This window comes from Myotis nattereri (assembly GCF_964212035.1).
Source record: "Myotis nattereri genome assembly, chromosome: X".
In the NCBI taxonomy this organism is placed as follows: Eukaryota; Metazoa; Chordata; class Mammalia; order Chiroptera; family Vespertilionidae; genus Myotis; species Myotis nattereri.
Window position 1 is genome coordinate 8,710,764 of NC_138078.1, and position 27,499 is coordinate 8,738,262.

The 27,499-nt window shown below is 42.0% G+C and overlaps 1 protein-coding gene and 1 pseudogene across 4 annotated transcripts in view; one reads left to right on the forward strand and one right to left on the reverse strand.

The window, feature by feature from the left end:
• The window catches only part of CTPS2 (CTP synthase 2), a 124,245-nt gene that overhangs the window by 73,935 nt on the left and 22,811 nt on the right, over positions 1 to 27,499 (reverse strand). For all 3 annotated transcript variants that reach the window (XM_081080945.1, XM_081080947.1, XM_081080946.1), the window contains 7 exons: positions 18,905 to 19,021; positions 18,677 to 18,760; positions 17,448 to 17,528; positions 13,660 to 13,811; positions 7,818 to 7,950; positions 3,703 to 3,791; positions 1,584 to 1,678 (listed from right to left, as the gene is read on the reverse strand). In XM_081080945.1, the coding sequence (XP_080937071.1) occupies positions 1,584 to 1,678; positions 3,703 to 3,791; positions 7,818 to 7,950; positions 13,660 to 13,811; positions 17,448 to 17,528; positions 18,677 to 18,760; positions 18,905 to 19,021 (751 nt within the window). The remainder of the gene's footprint in view (positions 1 to 1,583; positions 1,679 to 3,702; positions 3,792 to 7,817; positions 7,951 to 13,659; positions 13,812 to 17,447; positions 17,529 to 18,676; positions 18,761 to 18,904; positions 19,022 to 27,499) is intronic.
• LOC308536188 (DNA-directed RNA polymerases I, II, and III subunit RPABC4-like) lies at positions 19,641 to 19,801 on the forward strand (annotated as a pseudogene). Its single transcript has one exon. The product of its transcript is annotated as a DNA-directed RNA polymerases I, II, and III subunit RPABC4-like (transcript).

Here is a 27,499-nt window from a genome sequence, read left to right on the forward strand (position 1 = left end):
CCTCGGGGGCTGTCCACTTGCCAGCGGAGAGCAGGCCTAAGCTGCAGTCGGACATCCTTAGTGCTGCTGAGGAGGCGGGAGAGGCTCCCACCACCACCACTGTGCTGGCAGCCATCAGCCTGGCTTGTGGCTGAGCAGAGCTCCCCCTGTGGGAGCGCACTGACCACCAGGGGGAAGCTCCTGCATTGAGCATCTGCCCCCTGGTGGTCAGTGTGTGTCATAGTGACCAGTCATTTCCAGTCGTTCTGCTGTTATGGTCAGTTTGCATATTACACTTTCATTATATAGGATAGAGGCCTGGTGCATGGGTGGGGGCAGGCTGGTTTGCCCTGAAGGGTGTCCCTGATCAGGGTGAAAGTCCCACTGGGGTGCCTGGCCAGCCTGGGAGAGGGGCTGATGGGTGTTTGCAGCTGGTCACACCCCCTTCAGGGTGGGGGTCCCCACTGGGGTGCCTGGCCAGCCTGGGTGGAGGGCTGATAGCTGTTTGTAGGCTGGTCAAGCACCCCCCCCCCAGTGGGGACCCTCACCCCATGGAGGTTTGGCCAGCCTGGGTAAGGGGCTGATGGCTGTTTTCAGGCTGGCCACACCCCCTTTAGGGTTGGGGGTCCCCACTGGGGTGCCTGGCCAGTCTGGGTGAGGGGCTGAGGGCCGTTTTCAGGCTGGCCAAGCCTGCCCCCCACTGGTGACGGAAGCTCCCAGCCTCTCCTTTTTTTCTTTTTATTCTGGGATTTATTTACCTCCTATAATTGAAACTTTGTAGCCTTGAGAGGAGCTCAGAGCCGGTCAGGGTGGGCGGGAGGGAAGCTTGGCTTCCTCCATTGCCAGGGGCAACCAAAGCCTCCTGCTTGCTCCAGCTCCATGGCCACAGCCGGCTGAAAGCAGGTATCTGGGGTTTATTTACCTTCTATAATTGAAACTTTGTTGCTTTGAGTGGAGCTCAGAGGCTGCGGCAGGCAGGAAGCTTGGCTTCCTCCATCATTGGGGCAACCAAGCCTCCTGCTCCAGCTCCGTGGCTGCCAGCCGCCATCTTGGTTGGGTTAATTTGCATATAGTCGCTCTGATTGGCTGGTGGGCATGGCTTAAGGCAGGGGTGGGCAAACTTTTTGACTCGAGGGCCACAATGGGTTCTTAAACTGGACCGGAGGGCCGGAACAAAAGCATGGATGGAGTGTTTGTGTGAACTAATATAAATTCAAAGTAAACATCATTACATAAAAGGGTACGGTCCTTTTTTTTTTTTTTTTTAGTTTTATTCATTTCAAAGGGGCTGGATCCGGCCCGCGGGCCGTAGTTTGCCCACGGCTGGCTTAAGGCATAGCGAAGGTGCAGTCAATTTGCATGTTTGTCTTTTATTAGTGTAAATTAGTGTGGCTATGTGCCGATAAAACTTTACAAAACAGGCCACAAGCAAGGTATAGTCTTCAGGATATAGTTTGCTAACCCCTGTAGCAGACTATTTGGTGCCTGAATACTCAAACATGAGTTCACACCTTTCACATTAACAAACCCCATTAAGTGTTACCCCTACTAGGTGTCAAAAATAAAATAAAGTCATAGTTAGGATCCATAAACATGAATTTTACCCAGAAAAGGAATCTTCTTTGCCCTTGCCCAAGAAATCGCCTGGAGTTTGCCCAATGTTCCTCTGATTCCGAAGCCTCCTGGCACCAGAACACCACTGCAATCAACACACAAGATGAGAGTGAATTTGACATTATTTTTATTTTTGAAACTCTTATTTTCAGCCTTTCATGCTTACTCATCCCCAATCCAACATTAGAGCATACGCTTGAGGTCTGTATTCAGAATTGATTACATGCTCTGACATCCTGAACTTTCTTCTTGAAATCTTCCCAATGTATAAAGAAGTTGCAACAATTTCACACAACTGACCCTAATATATATATTTTTCTGATAGGTCTTTGTGGCATGAGTATAGTGACTGAGACCTCAATTCAATATGGAGTGTGCAGGAGGCAGCCGATTGATGATTCTCTCTCATCATTGATGTTTCTCTCTCTCTCCCTCTCCCTTCCTCTCTGAAATCAATAAAAATATATTAAAAAAATAAATAAAAAGCCACAGGTTTATTTGAATAAAAATAGGTTAAGGGTTTGTTTTGTTTTGTTTTTATTGATTTTTTACAGAGAGGAAGGAAGAGGGATAGAGAGTTAGAAACACTGATGAGAGAGAAACATCGATCAACTGCCTCCTGCACACTCCCTACTGGGGATGTGCCTGCAACCAAGGTACATGCCGTTGACAGGAATCAAACCTGGGACCCTTCAGTTTGCAGGCCAATGCTCTATCCACTGAACCAAACCAGTTAGGGCAGGTTAGGTTTTTTTTTTTTTAAAGCACTTTACAAAAATGTTAAGATCTCTTACATAATTAGAAAGAGTTAATCTGGTAAAAATCAGCCTAATATTTCAATTGCTAATTAAGTAGGGGACATAAAATTTTCACTTTAGACACCTTCTATACAAACACTTATTTGAAAAGACAAGACTTCAAGAAAAAACCCAGGAAGATCATGCTACCCTCACAATACAATGCTACCTCCAAGAATTCTGTCAATTACTTATATAATAAAAATGAAAATAAAATTATGTGGAAAAGAAAATATAACCAAGAGAGAAATTGTCATGCTTGCACTTTAACTTTGTGTACGATCCATCTCTGCATCTTTCAGTACAATCAACACACTCTCTCTAATACAGGATGCCCATTTCCCCCCAAATAAAACCAGTTCCATTGCAAGTGCCACTAACATTAACATGGCACATTGAAAGGTAAATGCGACAGTTGGAGAAAGATAAATATCACATGATCTCACTCATATATGGGATATAATGATCAACATAATCTAATGAATAAGAATAGATCCAGCCGAAACCGGTTTGGCTCAGTGGATAGAGCGTCGGCCTGCGGACTGAAAGGTCCCAGGTTCGATTCCGGTCAAGGGCATGTACCTTGGTTGCGGGCACATCCCCAGTAGGAGATGTGCAGGAGGCAGCTGATCGATGTTTCTAACTCTCTATCTCTCTCCTTTCCTCTCTGTAAAAAATCAATAAAATATATATTAAAAAAAAAAAAAAAAAAAGAATAGATCCAGCCCTGACCAGTTTGGCTCAATGGCTAGAGCAGCCTGTGGACTGAAGAGTCCCAGGTTCGATTCCGGTCAAGGGCATGTACCTTGGTTGCGGGCACATTCCCAGTAGTGGGTGTGCAGGAGGCAGCTGATCGATGTTTCTCTCTCATCAGTGTTTCTAACTCTCTATCCCTCTCCCTTCCTCTCTGTAAAAAATCAATAAAATATATTTTAAAAAAAAGAATAGATCCAGAGACAAATGGTAGGGGAGTGGGGGCTAGAGAGCAACCAAAGGACTTGTATGCATGCATATTAGCATAACCAATGGACACAGACACTGGGGCGGTGGAGGCTTGCCCAGGGTGGGAATGGCTGAGAGGGGGGGGTCAATTGGGAAAAAAGGAGACATATGTAAAACTTTAGACAATAAAAAAAAAGAAAAAAAAAAGAAAAGTAAATGTGATGTGAATGTTTCACAACCACCCCTAATGACCATAAGTACTCCAGGCTACCTTTCAAAATGCAAAATTTAATAATTGGGTCAATCAAATCCTTACAGAAAAAGCACAGTGTCATTCTCCTAACTAGGGTGAATGGTCCCCAGGACTCACTCAGCTTTGCATAGCTTCTGCCACGCTTCATGGAATTTCACAGGGTCCTCAGTTTCGGTGGTGTGCTCCAGATCAATGGAGTCGATGTACTAAAAACATCCAACAGATAAAAAGAACATTTAAGAAAAATAAATACTCAGAAATACAAGAACTATCTAACACTATGACAAAATTATTCAATAACTACTTGTTATGCAAACACTGTACTGGACACTTGGGATAGAAAAGCATGATCTTTGGTGGGGGGGATGGGGGGTAATGTGGGGATAAGGACACATATGTAATAACTTAATCAAAAAAGAAATTTTAAAAAAAAAGAAAAGCATGATCTTTGTCTTAGAGCTCTTATTATCTTTAAGGAAGATTACAAAACCAGATAAACAGGTAGCAACAACATAGTGGAATAATGGCCACAATGAACAAGGAAGAGAATGCTGCGGAAGTAACCAGCAGTCACACCTAATCTAGACCTGGATGCTGAAGGAAAGAAGGGAGGCAGTATCACCAGAGAAGACTGCTGGGAAGGTGATGTCCAAAAAGCTAAGCCCTTGAGGATGAACAGAAGCAAGATGAGCATGTGTGTGCTAGTTGGGAGGCAGGTGGGAAGGTGTGCAGAAGACAAAAGGATAATGGGGGAGAGGGGGTGGGAAGTGCAGAAACAGTATATAAAACCTTAGAGAAAGAAATAAAGTGGTGGCCACTCTGGGGACCTCTGAAGAGGCTCCACCCAGCCAGAGAAGTTTACACTTGAAGCCACTTAACGATCTTAAGTGAAGGGACAACAGGAACAGTGAGAAACTGTAGAAAGATCATTCCAGAACAATATGGAAAATGAAGGAAGGACTGGAAAGCAGTCGGGACATCACTGCAGTAGTTCAGCAATGTAAACACAGCAACAGACTGGACTTAAAAAGAATCCACCAGGACCATGACTCAAATAGTACTGAGCAGAAGCTAATGCCAGTGAATTCTATTAAATGAAAACTCGTGTCAACAATTCGTATGTTCTTTTTTTAAAAAATATATATATACTTTATTGATTTTTTACAGAGAGGAAGGAAGAGGGATAGAGAGTTAGAAACATCGATGAGAGAAAACATCGATCAGCTGCTTCCTGCACATCCCCCTACTGGGGATGTGCCCGCAACCAAGGTACATGCCCTTGACCAGAATCGAACCTGGGACCCCCTCAGTCCGCAAGCCGATGCTCTATCCAAACCGGTTAGGAGCCAAACCGGTTAGGGCAAAAATTCGTATGTTCCTAACAATCCTCACATATCTATATTATTTTAGTATTTCTTTTGTAAAAGTTATTACCTGATTACATATTAAGATATGAAATTTTAAAGGCTCAACACAATTTGCATCATAACAATTTTTCTATTGATGTTTTCTGTTTTCTACAAGGGGGTGGAGGACTTGGAGGAATGGAAAGAACAGGAAGGGCAATATTCCTTGGAAAGCCAAAAATTACAAGTGGTTAGAAAAGAAAGAGGCTGCAAGAGGTGAGCCCTAGCCGGTTGCTCAGTGGTTAGAGCGTTGGCCTACAGACTGAAGGATTAGGGGTTCAGTTCCAATCAAGGGCACGTATTTTGCTTTCAGGCTCCATCCCTGGTGGGAGGTAAACAACCGATGTGTCTATCTCACGTCAATGTCTCTCTCTCTCTCCCCCTCCCTTACATTCTCTCTAAAACTAAATGGGGAAAAATATCCTCAGGTGAGGATTAACAAAAACAAAAAGGAGGCTACAAGAGGTGAGAGAAAAGTCATAGGTCCCAAGCTGGTGGAAATTACTAAATTTCTTGGACATAAAAATATATCTTTTTGCTCTTTATATAAAAGTTTTACCAAATAAATCATGATGATAAGGCTTTCTTGAAGTATGATATACCCATGCAGAATTATCATTAAATATAAACATTTCTATAGAGAGAGAGAAAAGTCTAGAAAGATATGCATTAAACTGGGAATGAGAGGTACAGAGAAAAGTGGGATATCAGGGAAGTGAAATCTTTCGCTTTCTGCATTTTACATGAACCTTTTTAAATTTTTCTACACTGAGCAGGTACTTTATATCTCACAACCACAAAAAATATACTCAAGCTCAGACAACGTGGCTCAATTGTTGAGCGCTGACCTATGAACCAGGAGGTCACGGTTCAATTCCAGGTCAGGGTGTATGTCCCAACAACTTTCGCTGCGCAGCTGGGAGAACCGCGCCATCTTTGATTAAGCTCAGCTTTCTCCTGCCTCAACTGTTGAGCGCTGACCTATGAACCATGAGCGCTGACCTATGAACCAGGAAGTCACGGTTCAATTCCAGGTCAGGGTGTATGCCCCAACAACACTTTTCACTGCGCAGCTGGGAGAACCGCGCCATCTTTGATTAAGCTCGCTTTCCGATCTTTAAACCTAAACCCACTGACTTTTTTTATTTCTTTCTTTTAAACAAGATAAAAAAAGCCTTGTCAAAACAAGGCCGCCAAAAATTGATCAGCTGCCTCCCCCTATCTACCAGGGAGAATGATACTGGCCCCCTTTTGTAATTCACCCCTCGGGTAAAAGCAACTCCTATTACGGTGTAATGGTGGTTACTTTATGTTAAAATTTACTGCTGGAATAAAAATTTCCAGGTTACCCTCTAAATAGCAGTCCAATATTCAGGAAATAAATTTAAGAAAACTTTTAAATTTGTCCTTTTTAACCTCAGATTGTCATTTTCCCGTCAGCCTCATTTACATAATATGCAAATTTTACCTTCGCTTTTAGTAGAATAAGCTGCCCACAAAAACCTTGTCTAGGAAATAATTCTTTAAAAAAAAGTTTTGCTTTTTTTAAAAAATTGCTGATAGTATTACAGATACCTCCCTGTCCTACCGCGCTTCTTCCCCTAATGAGGTCTTATGCACTCTAGTGCCGGTGTTAAAACATTAAACTAGCACTTCTATTTCCTGTGACTAAAAACATTAAGACAACGTTACTTCAAGAGTTTCCACTGGGAAAAAAAAAAGAGTGGACTGAAGGCTACAAAATGCTTAATGTGAAAAATTTGTCTATAGAATATATAGACTTGGGGTGGGCAACCCCTGGCACGCGTGCCAAACATGGCACAGCAGTAACTTTTGCTGGCACGTGAAACCCTCTCTTATAATATTCCATTTACAATTTTTTTCTTAATATCGACTTTTTAAAAAATTCTTTATTAGTTAAGGTATTACAAATGTGTCCTATCCCCCCCCATTAACCCCCTTCCTCCCCCCGCCCCCACTCATGCTCTCATCCCCCTGTTGTCCATGTCCATTGGTTTGGCTTATATGCATGCATACAAGTCCTTTGGTTGATCTCATCCCCTTACCCCCCCCTCCTAAAAATAAATAAATAAATAAATAAATAAATAAATAAATAAATAAATAAATAACAAATAATCAGCCCTAGCTGGTTGGGCTCAGTGGATAGAGCATAGGCCTATGGACCGAAGGGTCCCAGGTTTAATTCTGGTCAAGGGCATGTACCTTGATTGCAGGCTCCTCCCCAACCCTGGTCCTGGTCGGGGCACATGCAGGAGGCAACCAACCACTGTGTTTCTCTCACATCGATATTTCTCCGTCTTTCCCTCTCTCTTCTACTCTCTCTAAAAATCAATGGAAAAATATCCTCGGGTGAGGATTTAAAAATAATAATAATAATCACTGTTTGCCAGATATCACTCCTACAAGTTAGAAAAGGCAATATAGCATTTTTAAAATCTGGATTCCATTTCAATTGCTAAAGGGGAAAAAAGTTGTATTATTTTCTTGTTAGGCAAATATAATGTACTTACATGAGCATGAAGTATATATGGCCCTGGATGTGCAAAGCCTAATTTCAGGAACTGTGCCTTAAACCTGTATGCTCAATAAAGTTAACATGACTATCAGTGGAAAGGCCTGCTTACAAGGTTGGCCCTTGGCTGGCATCTGGAAACTTGGACTTGGGGGTCCTTGAACACAATCAACCTCTTTGATGAGATCGGTGCGTTCAGGGTGATTTGGCCATAGACACAGTCTACCTCTCTGAAGCACAAGCTGTATCAGAGTGAATGACTGAAATATCCAGACGACCGGGCCGTGACTCACCATCAGATTCAACTTGTGGTTGATGGCCAAGGCTGAGTGTTCCAGAGCTTTAAACACAGAAGCATAGCAGTCCCTCAGCTTGGTGTATTTGCCGACCAGGGCTATGGAGCACGTTTTCTGTAGCCTTTCATACCTGGGAGAGAGGACAAGCTTAAGGTTATATGCATGTATCTTATCTCCATTCCCCTTGGCAAATTCAGACCTTTACCTTCTCCCCTTGTATGTTTTTGTTGTCGCAGAGTATCCTGATTTATGCTGAGAGCTCATTTCCGAATTGCAGTAGCTATTGTCTTCTTCTATCTTTTTTAATGTTTTTGCCTCCTCTAACCTTTATGTGATATTTAAAAAATGGAAAGCTTCACAAATGTGCATGTCATCCTTGCTCAGGGGCCATGCTAATATTCTCTGTATCACTCCAATTTTTTTAGTATGCATACTGCCAAAGCGAGCACCCAAGGCGCTTTTCAAAATCTGAGGAGCAGACAAGCCTTGAACTTGATGTACTTGATTCAAATCTCTACCCTACCCCCAGGGAACTCAAACCTGTAGGCAGATTTCAAAATCATAAGAAATCCCCACGTTGCTTTACATAAGCAAGCACAAATATAAATCAGAGAAAAAGTTAAAAGCATTAAAAATACAAAAAGGCTGTCCCCATCTTATAAACATGAGCTGTCCTTGAATTCATTTATAAGGAGACATTGTACTAAAAAATGCATTATCTGTCAATAGGAAACATTCCAATATCAACTTTGTAAGGTGACATTATATAAGAAAACACATTCTAAGTGTCTACATTAAAAATTGCTACACCTATATAATTTTATTAACCAATGTCACCCCAATAAATTCAATAAAAACTTTTTTTAAATTGCTACATTCCCAGCTGGCCCACAAAAGCCAGGTTATTCATGGCATGCCTGAAAAAAATGGTGCTAAGAGAACCATTTAAAATGTTACAAGGCATTTAGATCAATTTTATGAGGAAATTCCATTCTACATAAGATGCTTAATCACATTTTGCCATTAGAGGCACAATCTTTACTGTTGCTTTTGTCAGGAAATCTGTTCAAAGAACATGAGAGATGGCTGGTCTGATACTAAGTAGGTAGAAATGTCATCTTGGGGCTGAAGATATTTTAGGGCTTGGAAGCAAACTCTCCAACACCTAAGAACAAAAATGTTACATGATGAGGAATATTCCTCATTCAGATTAACATCTGCAAGGATTACAAAAGCAACATGATAGCAAACAGCCACTAGAAGGAGAAAAATACACAGGAAGCAAAGAAGTCAAAACTGGCAGGAAAGGTGACTTTCTAGGAAGGTGATTAAAGTACCTGAGAGAAGGCTGCTAAACTTTCCACTTGCTACTTAATTTTTTTAAAATATATTTTTATTGATTTCGGAGAGGAAGGGAAATGGAAAGAGAGACAGAAACATCAATGGGGAGAATCATAGATTGGCTGCCTCCCACACGCCCCCTACTGGGGATCAAGCCTGAAACCAGGGTATGTGCCCTGACTGGGAATTGAACGCGGGACCTCTTGGTCCAGGGATGACGCTCAGTCCATTGAGCCACCATAGCCTGGCTCACTTGCTACTTAATTTTATGTTGCTCTGGAGATTCCATAGCTGCCCTTGCTTCACCCAGCTCTACATAAAGGACGCAGGTAGCAAAGCTAGTTGGTATCAAGCCAAGATTCCAAGAGACGGCAGAGGTAAGTATTTCCTGTCCCAATGTTTGGCCCATGGGAACTGGGGATCACAACACATTTGAGCTCAACAGCTTGGCTGAGCCCTCACCCCCATTCTCACTCCTACACTGAGGGAGGGACATCAACTCTGCTCCCTGGAAGGAAGCAGTATTAGAGTCAACACCGCCAGTTTCTCCTTCCACTTACTCATGTCTGGTCTTCCTAGGGGAAGAGGAGTCGCTCGGCAGCCGGGTGGGATAGGTAAGTCCACACCAACCAGGGAGGAGGGCCACTGTCCAGGAAGGTATCCTGGGCCCACACTTCTGGTGCCCTCTTTCCCTCTCGGACGCACAGGCCAGGCTCATAGAGCAATGCCCAGACCAGCCCAGCCTCTACTTCATGGCCTTTCAACCATTACCTGGGTGTGAGAGGCAGGTTGTTGACCCTGCTGTGAGCTGCTGGTGGGAGGCAGGCCTGGGGTCCACGTCATAGGGCCATCCCCCACAGGCAAGTCCCCTTACTGAGAGGCGAGGTTGTCCCCACTTTGGCCTTGGGTCCCACACAAGCTCTCCCATTCAGTTCAATGAGGAACCTCTGGCGTCTGAGCAGCACTGGACCTTCATCATCAAAGCTGCCCTTTGACCTCTCTTTTCCCCTTGCGTCGCTCTACAGCAGCGGTTCTCAACGTGTGGGTCGCGACCCCTTTGGCGGTCGAACAACCCTTTCACAGGGGTCGCCTAAGACCATCCTGCATATCAGATATTTACATGACGACTCATAACAGTAGCAACATGACAGTGATGAAGTAGCAACGAAAATAATTTTATGGTTGGGTCACCACATGAGGAATGTATTTAAAGGGCCAGAAGGTTGAGAACCACTGCTCTCCAGGCTGTCCTGAGGGAATAAGGGCTAAAGAATGAACACTCCAAACTGCCATTACCAATAAACCAACATACTAACTGCCAACAGGATGCAGAGAGAGTGATGCTCAATAGCCCCCCAGAACCTGTGAATGTGACCAGATTTGGAAAACAGGTCTTTGCCGATGCAATTAGGTTAAGAATTTTAAGATAAGATCATCCTAGATTAGGATGGGCCCTAAATCCAAAGATAAGAATCCTTATAAAAGAAGAGAAGTGGGGAAGACATAGAGAAGTCCATGAGATGACACAGGCAGACATTGGAAGGATGCGGTCACAAGCCAAGGAACTCCAAGAACTGCTGGCAGCCCCCAAACCTAGAAGAGACGCATGGAATATATTCTCCCTCTGAGCCCCCAGAAGGAACCAACCCTGCTGATGCTTTGATTTTGAACTTCTGACCTCCACAATTGTGAGAGAATGAATTTCTGCTCTTCTAAGCCACCCAGTTTGTGGTGCTTTGCAGCAGCAGCTACAGGAAACTAATACAAAAACCAAACGCTGGCTTTAAAAAGCACAGAGGCAGAGAGTATAATTTAGAGCAGGGGTCCTCAAACTACGGCCCGCGGGCCACATGCACATACAAATATTGTATTTGTTCCCGTTTTGTTTTTTTACTTCAAAATAAGATATGTGCAGTGTGCATAGGAATTTGTTCATAGTTTTTTTTTAAACTATAGTCCGGCCCTCCAACGGTCTGAGGAACAGTGAACTGGGCCCCTGTATAAAAAGTTTGAGGACCCCTGGTTTAGAGCTATTTCCAATAAAAAGAATTACAAGCCCTTGCCAATGTTGATAAATGGTTAGAGCATCGGCCCACGCACTGAAGGGTCAAGGGTTCGATTCCTGGTCAAGGGCACATACCTGGGTTGCAGGTTCACTCCCCACTCCCAGTCGGGGCATGTGCAGAAGACAACCAATCGATGTGTCTCTCTCACATTGATGATTCTCTTCCTCCCCCCCCCCCCGCCCCCACTTCCTCTCCCCCTTCCACTCTCTCTGAAAAGCAATGGGAAAAAATGTCCTCGTGTGAAGATTAAAAAAAAAAGTTACAATACTAAAATGTCTCATGCTTAAGGAGGATGAGCCCCAAGCCACTCTAAAAATTCCTACAAAGTGACTGATTCCTTAAGCATTCTGGTGGGCAGGGATTTAATTTATCATCATTCAGAAGAGTACCTAAGCTCAGAAACTACACTTTATTCCTGATTCTACTTGACCCAGAAATTCTAAAACACTTTTTAAAAATAATACTTTATTGTTGAAAGTATTATATATGTCCCCTTTTCTAAAACACTTTTTAAATTTTTTAGTGAAAGGGCAAAGAAACTTTAATCTACTAGTCATCTACCAAGGTCAATAATTTTGTCAGCATCATATCGTTTTAATTATTGTTACCAACATCAGTAATCAATTCTTAGTGTCTGATTCAATGTTAAGGCCTTATGTGTTTTGTTTCATTGCCACAATATAGGTACTAGTACCCTCCTGTTATGTATGGCTAGAAGAAAAAGCCCAGAGAGGTTAAGTAATCTGCCCAAACTCACACAGCTAGTGAGAGGAAAAGCTGGGGTTTGAATCCATGGCGTTTGATGTCAAAGCCTACATTTTTTTAAAATTTAGATGTAATTGACATGTATCATATTAGCTTTACAGGTACAACATAATTCAATATATGTAGATATTGCTACATGAGCACCACAATAAGTCTAGTTAACATCCATCACCACATATAGTCAGAAATATTTTTTCCTGTGATGAGAACTTTGTTTTTATTTTAGAGAGGGGAGATAAACATATATGTGAGGGAAACATAGATTGGTTGCCTCCTACACATGCCTTGACCAGAGATCAAACCCAAAACCTCACCCTAGCCCAGCCGTGGGCAAACTACGGCCCATTTGAAATGAATAAAACTAAAAAAAAAAAAAAAGACCGTACCCTTTTATGTAATGATGTTTACTTTGAATTTATATAGTTCACACAAACACTCCATCCATGCTTTTGTTCCGGCCCTCCGGTCCAGTTTAAGAACCCATTGTGGCCCTCGAGTCAAAAAGTTTGCCCACCCCTGCCCTAGCCAGTTTGGCTCAGTGGATAGAGCATCAGCCCGTGGATTGAAGGGTTCTGGGTTCAATTCAATCAAGGGCACATATTTCAATTGCAGACTCAATCTCTGGGTCAGGCTGGGGTGTGTGTGAGAGTCAACCAATCCTTGTGTCTCTTTCATATTGATGTTTCTCCCTGTGTGTCTCTCCCCCTCCCTTCCACTCTCTCTAAAAAAAAAATAATGGAAAAATATCCTAGGGTGAGGATTAATAACAACAAAAAATAATGATGCTGATAGTTAATAAATGTGGGATGGAACAATAACAAATAGCCAAAACTTCCCATTTAAAAGGATTTTCTTTAAGAAATTAACCAAATCTTAAAAACAAGCAAAATCAGCCGAAACCGGTTTGGCTCAGTGGATAGAGCGTCGGCCTGCGGACAGAAAGGTCCCAGGTTCGATTCCGGTCAGGGGCATGTACCTGGGTTGCGGGCACATCCCCAGTAGGAGATGTGCAGGAGGCGGCTGATCGATGTTTCTCTCCCATCGATGTTTCTAATTCTCTATCTCTCTCCCTTCCTCTCTGTAAAAAATCAATAAAATATATTTTTTTAAAAACAAGCAAAATCAAATAAGAAACAGAAAACTCATGATATTTAAAACTGTTTAAAATATCCAGAAACTGCCGAAACCGGTTTGGCTCAGTGGATAGAGCGTCGGCCTGCGGACTGAAGGGTCCCAGGTTCGATTCCGGTCAAGGGCATGTACCTGGGTTGCGGGCACATCCCCAGTGGGGAGTGTGCAGGAGGCAGCTGGTCGATGTTTCTCTCTCATCGATGTTTCTAACTCTCTATCTCTCTCCTTTCCTCTCTGTAAAAACTCAATAAAATATATTAAAAAAAAAAAAAAAAAAAAAAAAGAACTCTTTCTTTAAAAAAAAAAAAAAAAAAATATCCAGAAACTAAGAAATAAACTAATAAATAAATCAAAATGCTCAAAGGCCCCAGAAATCTTCAAAGAATACATCCTAACAATGTGCTAGAGCTTTAAACATATCCATACAAAACATACACATACAGAAAGCCAAATGCAACATACCTTTTAAGGTACATGCCAGTCCTACCCCCAAACCCAAGAATTATTAAAGATAGTTAATAATTCCTTTTACGTACCTGTCAGCCATATTTTTCCACTTGAAAAGCAAATTATTTGCAGAATCACCAATGGGCAAATCCAATCTCTCTTTGAAATATTTAACAATGCCTTGTTCCTCCAAAAGCACAGGCACTCGGTATGTAGAAGAAACATCATGGATACATATGACCTAGTTGATGATAAAACACCATATTTAAGTGGAATGACACAAATATGCCACAGAATGAGCTCAAGAATAAGCCAGAACTCAAGAGTCTGGCAGTTCATTTACACTTATAGAAGAAAACCAAGAGCCCAGCCACCTAAACCAGAGGCAGAATTAACACAAGGTTAGTTTGATCAAATTACAAAATGCTTTGAAGTCATTATTCTACCCCTGGAACCATGGATGCTGTGGTAGAATAAAAAATATATACACATATATAGTATATGGTCTTTGTTCTCATTTCCTGAAAGAGCTCCAAAAACCTTTGGAATTTTCTGAGTGACAGGGGGTATCTTTGTTATGCTAATGAGGTGACTCAGGGTGGCCCCTAGATGGCTTGAGGATGGGAGTTAGACACCAGAAAAAACGAACCAAGTCATTAGAAAGCTGGAACTTTCAGCCACCTGAACTCCAGAGAGGGGATGGGGATGGGGGTGGGGGGAAGAGGGGTGTCTAGAGATTGAGTTCAAGCATGTGATCAGTAATGAACTCCCAACAACAAGAAGACTGGGGAGCATCCTAGCTGGTGAATATACAGGTGTGAGGGAGGGTGGCTTGCCCTGACTCCATGGAGATAAGAGCTCTTGCACTCAGGACCCTCCTAGACCTTGCCCTATGTATCTCATGTCACCGTACATTTGTACCCTTTATATATAGCACTTTCCTGATTCTGTGAGTCATTCTAGAGAATTCTCAAACCTGAAAGGGCTGTAGTCAGCCAGGCAGAAGTGTGGGTGGGGACACTAGAAACTTACGGCTGGTGTCTGAAGTGAGGGCAGTCTTAGAAAGGACTGAGCCCATAAACCTATGGAGTCTGACTCTCACTCTGGGTACTTAGTGTCAGAGTTGAATTGCAGGACCCCCAGCTGCTGTCAGAGAATTGGTGTTGGAACATGGATGCTTCTTTATATGTCAAGACACACGGCCCAAGGCACCATGTTCCAAGTCTAGGTTAAAGCAGCAGCATTAAATGCATACACCTTATCTCCTAAATGTGGGCATGTCATTTGTTTGTTCGTTCGTTTGTTGCTGCTGCGGCTGCTATAGTTGCTTTTGTCCGCTTTCTTCTTGTGGGTAAATTTACAAACCCACATTGAACACAGTCAAATTAATTACACCTGTTAGAAGAGAATGGCTCCTTTGCCAGGTGGTGTGGCTGTTTCTCACACTTACCCTAACGAGCTTTCACTACCCTCTCAAGTACATCCAAGAAGCTACTGGCAGGCACTTAAGGATCTGCCACATCCTAAATAAATGCCAAGAAATGTTCTGCCAGCAGTATGTGTGCAGTCTTCCCAAATCCGTAGCTCTCCAACCAGGGATTCCTAAGCTGTTTGAGCATCATCAACCTGATACTTAAGACTAGTGTGCCTCACTTGTGCATTCACCAACACAACGGAAAGTGCTGAGATGTCACTGATATGAGGCTTTGTCACAATTACTATTTAAAACTAAATCTCTGGCCCTAGCCAGTTTGGTTCAGTGGATAGAGCATCGGCCTGCAGACTGAAAGGTCCCAGGTTCGATTCCAGTCAAGGGCACATGCCCAGGTTGCAGGCTCAATCCCCAGTGGGGGGTGTTCAGGAAACAAGCAAGATCAATGGCTCTCTCATCATTGATGTTTCTATCTCTCCCTCCCTCCCCCTTCCTCTCTGAAATCAATAAAAATAAAAGAAACAAAAAAAAACCCCTAAATCTCTGGACAACCACAACTGCCATTTACTCATCCTCCAGGCCAGAGAGATATTTTTTCAAATGTCATAGTAATGGGCCACATCCACAGAGACACCTCCAATTCTCCACCCGGTCCTCAGCAACCCCAATGAGGAGAGCTTTAAATGCAAATTCACCAGCAACTATGAAATGGGAGCATTAACTCATAGCAGAGAAAACGATGCGCTGAAAATGGCTAATACACTGGCCTGTGCACTGATGGGACAGAGCATACTTCAGAATCTAGTTATAGAAAACAGACAATATGGTCGAAAGTTTGGACTAAATCTGTTCTCAGAGCTGAGAACGAAAAAGGGACTCTAAATCTAACAAGCTGTGACCGAAAGTAATCTCACAGGGTGATCTGATCACAACTTCCTAACATTTCAGGACCATTAACTTCCCTAGTGAAAGGTTTATCTTTGCCTTAAGTGAGCCCTGACCATTGTTCTTCTGGGTTAACACACCTTTGAAATGCCAGAATAATCCCTCTTTTTTGGACTCATCAGAGGTAAAACCACCCTCAAGGGAGCATGTGATCTTGTTAACTGCACTGTAATCCAATCCCCACCTAGCTTTCTCCCACCCCCATGTAATCCTTCTTACAGTCCCTCCTTAAGCCCAGCCAGCATGGCTCAGTGGTTGAGCGTCAACCTATGAACCAGTAGGTCAAGGTTCAGTTCAATTCCCAGTCAGGACACGTGCCCAGGTGTGGGCTTGATCCACAGTGTGGGGTGTGCAGGAGACAGCCGCTCCATGATTCTTTGTCATCACTGAAGTTTCTCTCTCTCTCTCTCCCGCTCCTTTCCTCTACCTGAAATCAGTAAAAACATATTAAAAACAAACAAACAATGCAAACAACAAAAAAACCTGTCCTCCAGAGTATTTGAGATCTTGCTTCTTGGCATTTGTCAATTTGGCTCAAAAAAACTCAGGTTTGGATGTCCTTACATTCTCCTTCTATTTAGGAGATCAGGTTATATGTGTTTAATACACACACAAAATACTATTGACCAATAGGAAGAGTACAAAAAACAAACTGAACAAAATCAAAATGGCTTGACGACATAAAAACACAGGGGAGCCCATTAAACCTGCCAGCACATTTTCAGAGTAGTTCCGACATATGCACGGACCCTAAGCATCGGACAGTAGGTTCTTCATCAAACTGCCCCCTGAGATACAGAAATCTGATTAGGTGGCTTTCAGGCTTTAGAGAGCTCAGAGCTTATCTGAAGAAAACAAAAGGTTTCTGCTAAACGTCACTCTTCCTAAGCACTGGTTATTATCACTTTTTAAATTATAGCCAACTCTGATCCCTTGTGCCTGAGCCTTACTGCAAACAAGAGACAGAGATAAGAAAATGAAAGAAAAAAGAAAAGCTAACTTTCAGATACCAAGGTGGGAAGTCTGGCAGGACATAGGACCTAAGCCCAAATCATGGTACAGTTTCTGTAGCAATGAATTGAGCTGAGGCTGCTGATGTAATCAGAAGTGATCGGGTGAATGTCAACGTAATGTGTTCTTTATGGTTAGTTAAGCTGTAGCAGTTACAAGGAGAAATCGAAGTGAAAGCAGTCAGTGTTCTAGAAAGACAAGGTAAAGAGATGATAAGCAGGAGTGGTTCTCTCTCTAGAGATCTGACTTCGAGTTAAAAAGCCCAGCTGATTTTATACCTACAACTTAAGGAGTAATTATGCAAAGAAACATGCACTCTATCTAAGGAATCAGGAGTCTCAAGATTGTTCACTTAAAGGCAAGGGAGCCGTGGCTGGATATGAGTTTTCATAAATGCTGTGAAAAGTAATACGATGATTTAAGAGGCATAAAACGTTGGCATCAGCAGAAGTACCTGCAAGGCAATAAAATCTAAAGAGCAGCACTAACCTGTTCAGGGTTCACATGACAAAACATAGAAATCTTTTCCTTCACAGCCATTTCGATGGGCTTTGAACTCCGGCAGACGATCTGTCAAAGTCAGTTATGCACAGGTCAGCAAGCAGGAATCAGCTATCCACACCACCATTCGTTTTCAGAAGGACACAAGATAAATTTCTTTTTGCTACAACAGACTTGACTAGGTATGTACATGTTCATTCTGGGCATTCCATTGGCCTTTTAGAAGCTCGTCTGAGCACTAATATAAGCAAGTATAATCAAACTCAACACAACTCTACCAGTAAGAACTCGAAATGTGAAGGTGTCTCTCATAAGTAGAGCCAAGGCCACAAATGTTACTCCTTTAAAAATACAAGAACAGCTCGGCCAGTGTGGCTCAGTGGTTGAGCATTGACCTATGAACCAGGAGGTCACGGTTCAATTCCCGGTCAGGGCACATGCCCGGGTTGTGGGTTCGATCCCCGGTATGGGGTGTGCAGGAAGCAGTGATCAATGATTCTCTCTCATCATTGATGTTTCTATCTCTCTCTCTCTCCCTCTCCCTTCCTCTCTAAAATCAATAAAAATATATATTTTTAAAAACATAAAAAATACAAGAACAGAGCTAGACCAGGCTTGGCAAACTTTTCCTCTAAAGGGCGCGATGGTAAATAGTTTAGGTTTTGCAGGCCATGCAGTCACTGTCCTGACTACTCAGTTGTACTACTGTAGTGCAAAGGCAGATATAGACAAATATAAACAATGGATGGTATCATGTTCCAATAAAACTTTATTTACAATTTTAAAAGTCTTAAAAATTTCTTTCCAGGAAACAGGCCTACAGGCCCTTACTTGCTGACCCCTGATCTAGACTACTGGTAATAACTGGATTACCTGCTATAAATAAGAGCAGTGATAGCCCATCCTAGTAGGGTCATGGGAAAATCTCCAAGGTCCCACCTCACTCTCAAGGACCCAGGGACCATACAAAATGGCAGGACATTGCACTTGACCAGGTGTCAGTGTGGCCAATCAAAGGAGGGCCTGGAGAAGAACCAATGGCCAATTTAGAAATGTGTGAAGTGACACTTGAGGATGAATACCCTTCCCTGGATCCCAGATACAAAAAGGTCAATGTCATAGGAAGCAGTTGAGAGCTAGAAAGGACTTAGATGATGTTATAGATTAAGAAAAGGAGGCCTTATTGCCAAGAAATTTACCCACTCTCTTTAACTCACCAGATCAGGAGACAGGCCCAACCCCCTCAGCGCACGAACACTGTTTTGTGTGGGTTTGGTTTTTTGTTCTCCGGTAGCACTGGGCTGAAAAGAAATGCGTCACTGTTAGTACCTTGGACATTTAGCTCTCCTTGATAGTGAATGGATCCCTAGCTAAAATACGGAATAAACAGAATATCATAAGAAAACTTATAGAAGTTGCTGTCTATACTTATCTGGAAAGCTCACCTGTGGGACAAGGCTAACATGGATGTTACAGAAATTCTCTCTTTTTGCCTTAAACTGAAATTGTCTGAATGCTTCCACAAATGGCATTCCTTCAATGTCTCCGATGGTGCCACCCAACTGGAAATGGAAAAAAAGACAGAAGTGATCTTCCATGTTAAACAAACTAATAGAAAAAGTCTTAATAAGCTAAGCAGAAATTTATGGTGACACAAGAACAGATGTTTGTAAATACAGTGGAACCTCATTTCTCCAACTTTGTTCCAGATGGCTGTTCGAAAACCGAATCATTTTTGCCAATTAGGAATAATGTAAATTGGTCTAGCCATTGTGGTTCAGTAGTTGAGCATCGACCTATGCACCAAAAGGTCACGGTTCAATTCCTGGTCAGGGCATATGCCCAGGTTGTGGGCTCGATCCCCAGTGTGGGGCGTGCAGGAGGCAGCTGATCCATGATTCTCTCTCATTATTGATGTTTCTATCTCTCTCTCCCTCTCCCTCTCCCTTCCTCCCTGAAGTCAATAAAAATATTTTTTTAAAAATAAAATAAAGGGAGATGAAGCAAAGGAAAGAGAAAATGGAGACTAGAAAATAAAATAAGAAGGGATATGCAGGTGGGCGAAGGGGGAAATGGGGACATCTATAATAGTGTCAACAATAAAGTTAAAAAAAAAAGAATAGATGCTGTAGTCTGTTTGGAATCACAGAGAGAGGAGTGTGTCGGTGCTAAAGATTAACAATGGACACCCAGAAGGATGTCCAACTCCCAAAGCAGCAGCCAATGAATGTCATGCAGAAAATGAAATAAAATCCAGGGCTCCACTCAGATGCAGAGAATGTGGATACAGAATAATGTACAAGAAAAGGACTAAAAGATTGGTGGTTTTTGATGCTCAATGAAACAGAATTCAGAAGAATATCTTAGTTCACATTTGGATTTGCTGTTAATGTTGTATAGCTTTTGATTAGTATACTTATCTTTATAAATACAACTATATATGCATGATTTCATTTTAAAAGCCATATTGTATTTAGGTATTTATTTATAGTTTATATAAAGATTATTTTTTGTTCAAAAAAAAATAGATGGAGTGTAACACAGCCAGGTAAACAGGAAAGAGAGTAAGCAGAGCCTCAAGAAGGGGGGAAGAAAGCAAGGGTGAGGAGGGCTTTCAAGATGATCTAATCCTGTGTATATAAGATCTCTCTGCCTGTTCTGTGAAGATATGGATAAAATTAAATAAACGAATCATGCTATCGTTGATTCACTTGGATCTTACAGACTAGTAAATTACCACAACCCCCCCCCCCCAAAAGGGGGGATCATTATAAGGCTGCTAACCCTTCATGTCATCAAGACTGAAAATGTTAAAAATAAAATGGAGGGCTTTAAGAAAAGAGAAGGCAATTCATTAGCAGACAAAAAGATCCAGAATATAGAGCCACCTGGCTCTTCCTGGTGTGAAATAGTGAGCATTCTCTCTGTGTCACTCTAACTCTCTCTCTCTCTCTGTGTCTCATTCTGTCTCTCTCTCCATAAAGGAATACACACACACACACACACACACACACACACACACACACCTGCATGCATCTGAACAGTCTCCTTGTAATGGTGGTACAACTAGAATTAAATCACTACTCTTAAACATGCTGCTTTTCTGAAACGAGCAGTACAAAAAGCCCTGAGAATATTCCTGATAATGTAATCCTTTGATAAATGTTAACTTAATACATAATGTGCTTTCAATAGTTACTTAAGCATTTTACTTTAGACTGGGATGAAATTCACCTTAACCCATTCATCCTCACCATATTTAAATGCTTAAAGACTGTCACATGGATTTTAAAATGAATTCTCTAGCATTTGAGCACCTACTACATGCTCAACACCATAAATGAGGTGCTGGAAGATTTTAAGACAACATGTTCCCAAGGAGCTCAGAATTTAGGAAGGGGAAATAAGGCAGAACTAAAGACCGATAATCAGGAATAAAACTTAAGCACTAAGTGAAATGATCTGGGTGTTGAGGAGGAAGAGATCACCTGGGCTTTGTAACCAGCTTTGACATCTCGGATTGATCAATAACTACCCAAACTTACCACATCCCAAACTGAGCCCCTGGTCCATCACCTCTGGCCCTGTTTTGCTGGGTGCTTTTTCATCTCAGCAAATAGCATCTCTTCCCACTCACTGGTTCAAGCTAGAATTACTGCATCTTTTGCCAGGATTACTGCAATAATCTAAACCAGGGGGTAGCAAACCATGGCCTGCTGCCTGACTTTATATATAAAATTTTATTGGCACACAGCTATGCCTGTTCATTTACATATTGCCTATAGCTGCTTTCACACTATAATGGCAGACTTGAGTAGCTGTTGACATTGACAAAGACTCTCCCACTTGCAAAGCTAAACATATTTTTCATCTGGCCTTTTACAAAAAGAGGTGGCAGACCCCCAAATCTTAAGGGCCCACAGCTTCTACTCTCTCCTGTCCTACAATCAAACCATTTGTCACATACCAGCAGAATGACCTTTAAAAAACTCAAAATATGTCCCCAACCCCTCGCTTAGAGTAACACACTGCTTCACTAAAAATAAAGCCTAAACTCCTTTATGTATCCAACAAAGGCCCTTCTAGATCTGGCCCGTGCACAGATCTCTAATCTCATCTCATGCCCCAACCTCTCACCCTGTACTTCGGCCCCACTGGCCTCTCAGACGGGCTCATTCTCCTTCCTGCCCCTTCTTCATCTATCTCCCTTTTATGCTTCAGCCCAGGGAGCTATGTCCTCCTCAGAAAGCCGGACCCTGACCACTCACCTAAAGCAGCCACTCTCTCGATGCCCCCATCACAGTACCCTGCCTGTGCCCTTCCTGATAACTCAGTACAAGGTACCATTGTTTTATCTGAGTCCTTGTTTCCTGTCTCTCTACCCTACTAGGCTGTAAGCCCTATGAGGGCAGGAACGTGCCTGCCGTATCTCCAGCACAAGCCCAGCACACTACATGCAGCACTGGGGGCTTAGGTTAGTGGTCAGGACAGGACAGAGGGTCTCAAAATTCAATATAAGCCCTAGGTAACAGCATTCTAGTACCTGTTTTCATAATGACAATGGAATCAAACTAAGAAGGGGGAGGGAAAGAGGGAGGGAGGGATTTCATTGCTACAAAAGAAATTCTTCTTTAACTCAGATTACTCAGATAACAAAACACAATTAGAATTCAAGTTTCCTGGGTATGGAACAGACAGAAATATATGATAATTCTGCAAAAGAATGACAATCTTAATTATGAAAATCCAAGAAATATCACATGCAATCAGGAAACTGGCAGGAGGTGAAGGGTGTAAGTGCTCATTAACTACAATGCAGCAGAATCTAATGGGGGAGAAAAAAAATATTTTTTAGGAAAAAAGAGGTCTGCATTAAACTAAACCTTAAGGAGACATCTCCCTTTTTGATGGGGGTGTACTGGGAGTCAACAGGAAATCTGGAAAAGGAAGCAAAACTTTAAACATTATCTGATTCTGCCCTCACGTGGCATGCAGTGGTACTGCATTCTCTCCATCTATTTGGAGGGTCCCATTACCACTTCTCTGGCTCCATTATCATATTAGAATAGTACTAAATTAATTATTTCCCCCACACAATAGGGAAAATAGCACCCATAACAATAGTTTAAAATCTATGCAAAGCTTCAATTGAAGCAACAGCAAATTTATAAGATGTGTAATGTCCATTTTGCCTTTAAGGAAAGGAGTCTTCTCTTTTAAGAAGGAAAGAAGGAAAGGAAGGAAAGGAAGGAAAGGAAGGAAAGGCAGGAAGGCAGGAAGGCAGGCAGGAAAGAAGGAAGGAAGGAAGGAAGGAAGGAAGGAAGGAAGGAAGGAAGGAAGGAAGGAAGGGCGGGCCTGGCCTGTGTGGGTCAGTGGTTGAGCATCGACCTATGATCCAGAAAGTCATGGTTCAATTCCCAGTCAGGGCACATGCCCGGGTTGCAGGCTCAATCAGTAATTCTCTCTCATCATTGATGTTTCTATCTCTCTCTCTCCCTTCCTCTCTGAAATCAATAAAAATATATTTTTCTTAAAAAGAGAGGAACAAAAGAATGAAGGAGGGAAGGAGGGAGGGAGGGAAGAACCTTTACTCCTCTAAACCATGCATAAATTATTTCAGGTTCACGCTTAGACAACCTGCACTAACATGAACACAGCCTGTCAGCTCCACAGGTCTGAGAAGTCGAGGCCTCAGTGCAAAAATGCTTCTATACCCTTAAACTAAAAGTTAGCTTTGGCGGTTCTTTGAAAGCTTAATCATACACACATACAAATGTTGCACACAACTTAAACCCAAAAGTATGTCTGACCTAGTGCCCAATAAGCAAATATAAACATCAGGGTTATATAAAAAAGGAGTTTCTCTGGGGACAAGTTGGCACAGTTTATCTGTTTCCATGAAATTAAAAATTGAGACAATAAGTCCTGGAAAGCAGGAGTCATTGTCTCATCATATTCACAGCTATCATGGAGCTAGTACATATTGAAGTGCTTAATTAATGTTTATTAAGCCAAACAAATCAACTCAAGAGCAGAATTTTAAAAATTGAGAATATAGATATGGAACAAAAAAGAACAATGTGCAGGTACAGGCCTAAAAATGTATGCTTGTTGTTTTTTGAGATGGAAACTTTGGTTTAATTTGAGATGTCATTGAGAATTTTTTATTTCATTGTGCAAGTGGAATCTTTAACAATTATAGTCTGAGTCTATAGCATACTTCTTGTAAAATGATGACAGTCAGGTCTGTCAGCCCCAGAATCTATAGATATAAAAGGCTAATATGCAAAGTGTCCCCTCAGGAGTTCAACCAGGAGACAGGGAGTTCAATCACTTGCTATGACGTGCGCTGACCACGAGGGGGCAGCATGGAACATGGCGGGCAACCAGAGGTGGCTGTGGGGTGCTGAGGGAGTGAGGGAAGGAGGAGGTGGAGAGGCAGGGAGGCGGGGAACCTGATTGGCCCTGATCATGGCCAGGCCTAGGGATCCTACCTGTGCATGAATTTTGTGCACCAGGCCTCTAGTGAAATATAAAAGCTTTGTTCAAGGATGATTCTCAAAAAACAATGGCTAGAAAAGCTGAGATGAAAAAGAAGTGTTAAGAAGGCTCATCCTGCCCAACTGGTGTGGCTCAGGGGTTGAGTATTGACCTATGAACCAGGAGGTCACGGCTTGATTCAAAGTCAGGGTATATACCTGGGTTGCAAGCTCAATCCCCAGAGTGAGGCATGCAGGAGGCAACTGATCAATGATTCTCTCTCATCACTGATGTTTCTATCTCTCTCCCTCTCCCTTCCTCTCTAAAATTTAAGAAAAAAAACACCCATATTTTTTAAAAAAGAAGGCTCGTCTCAAGGTCAAATTGAGCTTATATTTTAATGATGTTTGGTGGCAGCTCAAATACATTAAAAAATGATTTCCCCTTCTCTTTTTTGTGGTTATTATTTTAAATGTAGATTTTTTTAAATGTATAATGTACCTGAAAAAGTGTGCAAATTGTAAGTGTGCAACTTGAAGAATTTTCAGTTTAGCCATCAACAAGGTTAAGAAATAGAATTACATTATCAGCATCCCAGAAACCTCCCTTTTGCCCCCTCCCAATCACTACCTCCCTCCTCTCCAAAGGTCACCACTATCCTGACGTCTAACACCATAAGTTACTTTTACATATTCATGTATATCATTGTAAATGTAGATTTTTTTAAAAAGAGCAGAATCAGAAAATAAAAGGCAAAAACATTCGTACATATGACCATTTGGAACTTTTTTTGTGACTAAGTTAATAATCTTAAGAAAAAGCTATTCTTTCACCTATAAAAACTAAAAGAAAGGGTCCATCAATGAATGAATGGATATACACGCAAAGTGGAATACTACTCAGCCATTTAAAAAGAATAAAATCTTGCTATTTGTGATAATATGGATGGACCTTGAGGGTATTATGCTAAGTGAAATAGGCAAAAGGAAAAAGACAAATACCTCACTCATATGAAAAAAACTCACATACAAAAAACAAAACAAAAACAAACCTATAAATACAGAAAATAGATGTTACCACAGGGCAAGGGGGCGTGGAGTGAAGGGGTGATGGATAGTAACTAGACTTTAGGAGTGATCACTTTGTAGTGTATACAGATGTTAAATTATGTTATACACACAATTAGGTATAGTACAAAATGCTTGATAATGATAATAAACAACTATGTCATTGGTTTATGTATTTAGCATACTAGACTTTTTATTGTTATTTTAGAGTCTACACTTTCTACTTATAAAAAATGTTTGCTGTAAAACACTATGTTGTTATGTCAACAGTAGCCTCACACATTTCGTGTTTACTGGGTTTCTTGATTGCATCATTTTTTCTTGTCCTTGATTTAATCCCGTGTTGTTTCATACAGTAACAGGCTGTGCAGGCTTGTAGCCGAGGAGCCATAGGCTATGCCACATAGCCTAGGTGTGTAGTAGGCTGTAGCATCCATGTTTGTGTAAGTGTACTCTATGGTATTCGCATGACAAAATTGCCTGACGACAAATTTCTCAGAACGTATAGAATGTATCCCCATCATTGAGCAGGGCATAACAGTATCTGTGGATGCATCACAGTGTAAAATTAAGTTCTTATCTCCCTCCTTCCCCTCCAGCACTCTTCCACTGCCTCTACATCACGAATCGTTCTTTGAAAGCTGATGACATCTATATCCCTGCTTTTAAGGCTTCTCTAATGCATCCTGGGATTGACTCTGAAAACTGAAAATCAATAAATAGAGTGACTATGTAAGTCTCCTTTACTGTAAAGTCAAGCTATGCCCTGGTTACAGCTCAGTTTTCATATCAGATGGTATCTTCCTGGAGCTTTTACCTGCCCTTCTCTTACACTGTTTGTCTTTATCGTTGCCCCATTTGTTTGCAAGCTACTCACTGTATTAGATTTCAGATATTTTTAAAGAAAGTAAGCCTAATTATGCAGGTGTGTTTAATTTGCAAAACTTCATCAAGCTATACATCTATATGTGCACTTTTCTGTGTTTAAGTTACACTCCAGTTTTTAAAAATTATAAAGAAAGTATTACCTCTTTCCTCATAAATTGTGAAGGAAGAAATACCAAGGGAGAAATAATTTTGTAGAGCACACTTATGTATTTATATTAAGTTTATCAGCCATACTATTTAGTACAGTATCCTATATAATAAAAGCCTAATATGCAAATTGTCCCCTCAGGCGGTCCTTCCACCAGGAGTTCGACCGCTCGCTATGATGTACGCTGACCACCAGGGGGCGGCGTGGAACATGGCGGGCATCAGCAACACGGTGCTGGCAGCGGGCACTCAGGTGCTGGGCGCCTGCAAGGAGCCCACCCCACACCTGTGCGGCCTCTTCTGGATGAGCCAGGCCACAACTGCCAGGACTGCAGGGGCCGGTCGGGCTCCCCATGGGTTCACTCAGGAGCTAGTCGGAGAGGCCGGCCAGGAGAGAGCACGCTGCCTGCCCAGCTTCCATGCGGCACCACTGGGCAGCCCAGAGGCCCATGCTGCGCCCCAGCCCACAGCATCTGGCCATGTTCACTGCATCTCTGCGTGGGGACTCGGGCACCGTGACTCAGGTGGAGGAGTGTGTGCAGGGGCTCAGGGGCCCAGGTTCTGCCCAGGGCTCAGAGGTCAGCTGGGACCTACCCTTCCACACCAGACACTCATGCTTCAATCACAGGCCAGGCCTAGGAACCACAGCCATGCACGAATTTTGTGCACCAGGCCTCTAGTAGTTATTATATGATAGTATAGCACATTATGTTACATTTATCACCTCTACTATTAACAAAATTGATCTTGTTGATGGCATAATATCTACCTGCTAATAATGACAATAACAGCTAACATATGTTTATTAAGCACTTCCTAAATGCCAGACATTGCCAAATGCTTTATATTATCCCATTTAATCCTCACAACAACCCTGTTACCATCTTGTTACTATTACAATATTACATTATTATCATATTGTTATAGATGACTACATTGAATTTTTCAGAAGTAATTTGCCAAATGTCACACAGGCACCTTAATAATGGCTAATTATTTTTGAGCACATACTACTAGTATAGATCAACAGTATTCTAAGCACTAAGTATACTGACTTATTTAATCCTCAAAACAATGAGTTAAGTAGTGTCATTGTCCTCATCTAGCAGATGAGTTAATTGAGGCACAGAGAAGGTAGGCAAACTTGTCCAAGGTCACCCCACTGGTAAGTGACCTAACTGGACTATGAAAGCAAGCAATATGGCTCCAGACTCTAACCACTGAACTACATACCATTCAGGGGTCACAAGAGAAATTTGAACTTGAGCAGTCTGACTTTAGGAACTATGCTATTCATTATTCTGTTCTCCTGCCTGTCAATCAGATCAACTGACATTTAGATAGGGGTGCCTGGACGTCATTCTCAATCTGCACATTGATAGGAAGGGAAACATGAACAACTGGCAAGTTCAAATACAGGGTGGAGCATAAGTAGCTTTACAGTTGTTTGTAAGGAAA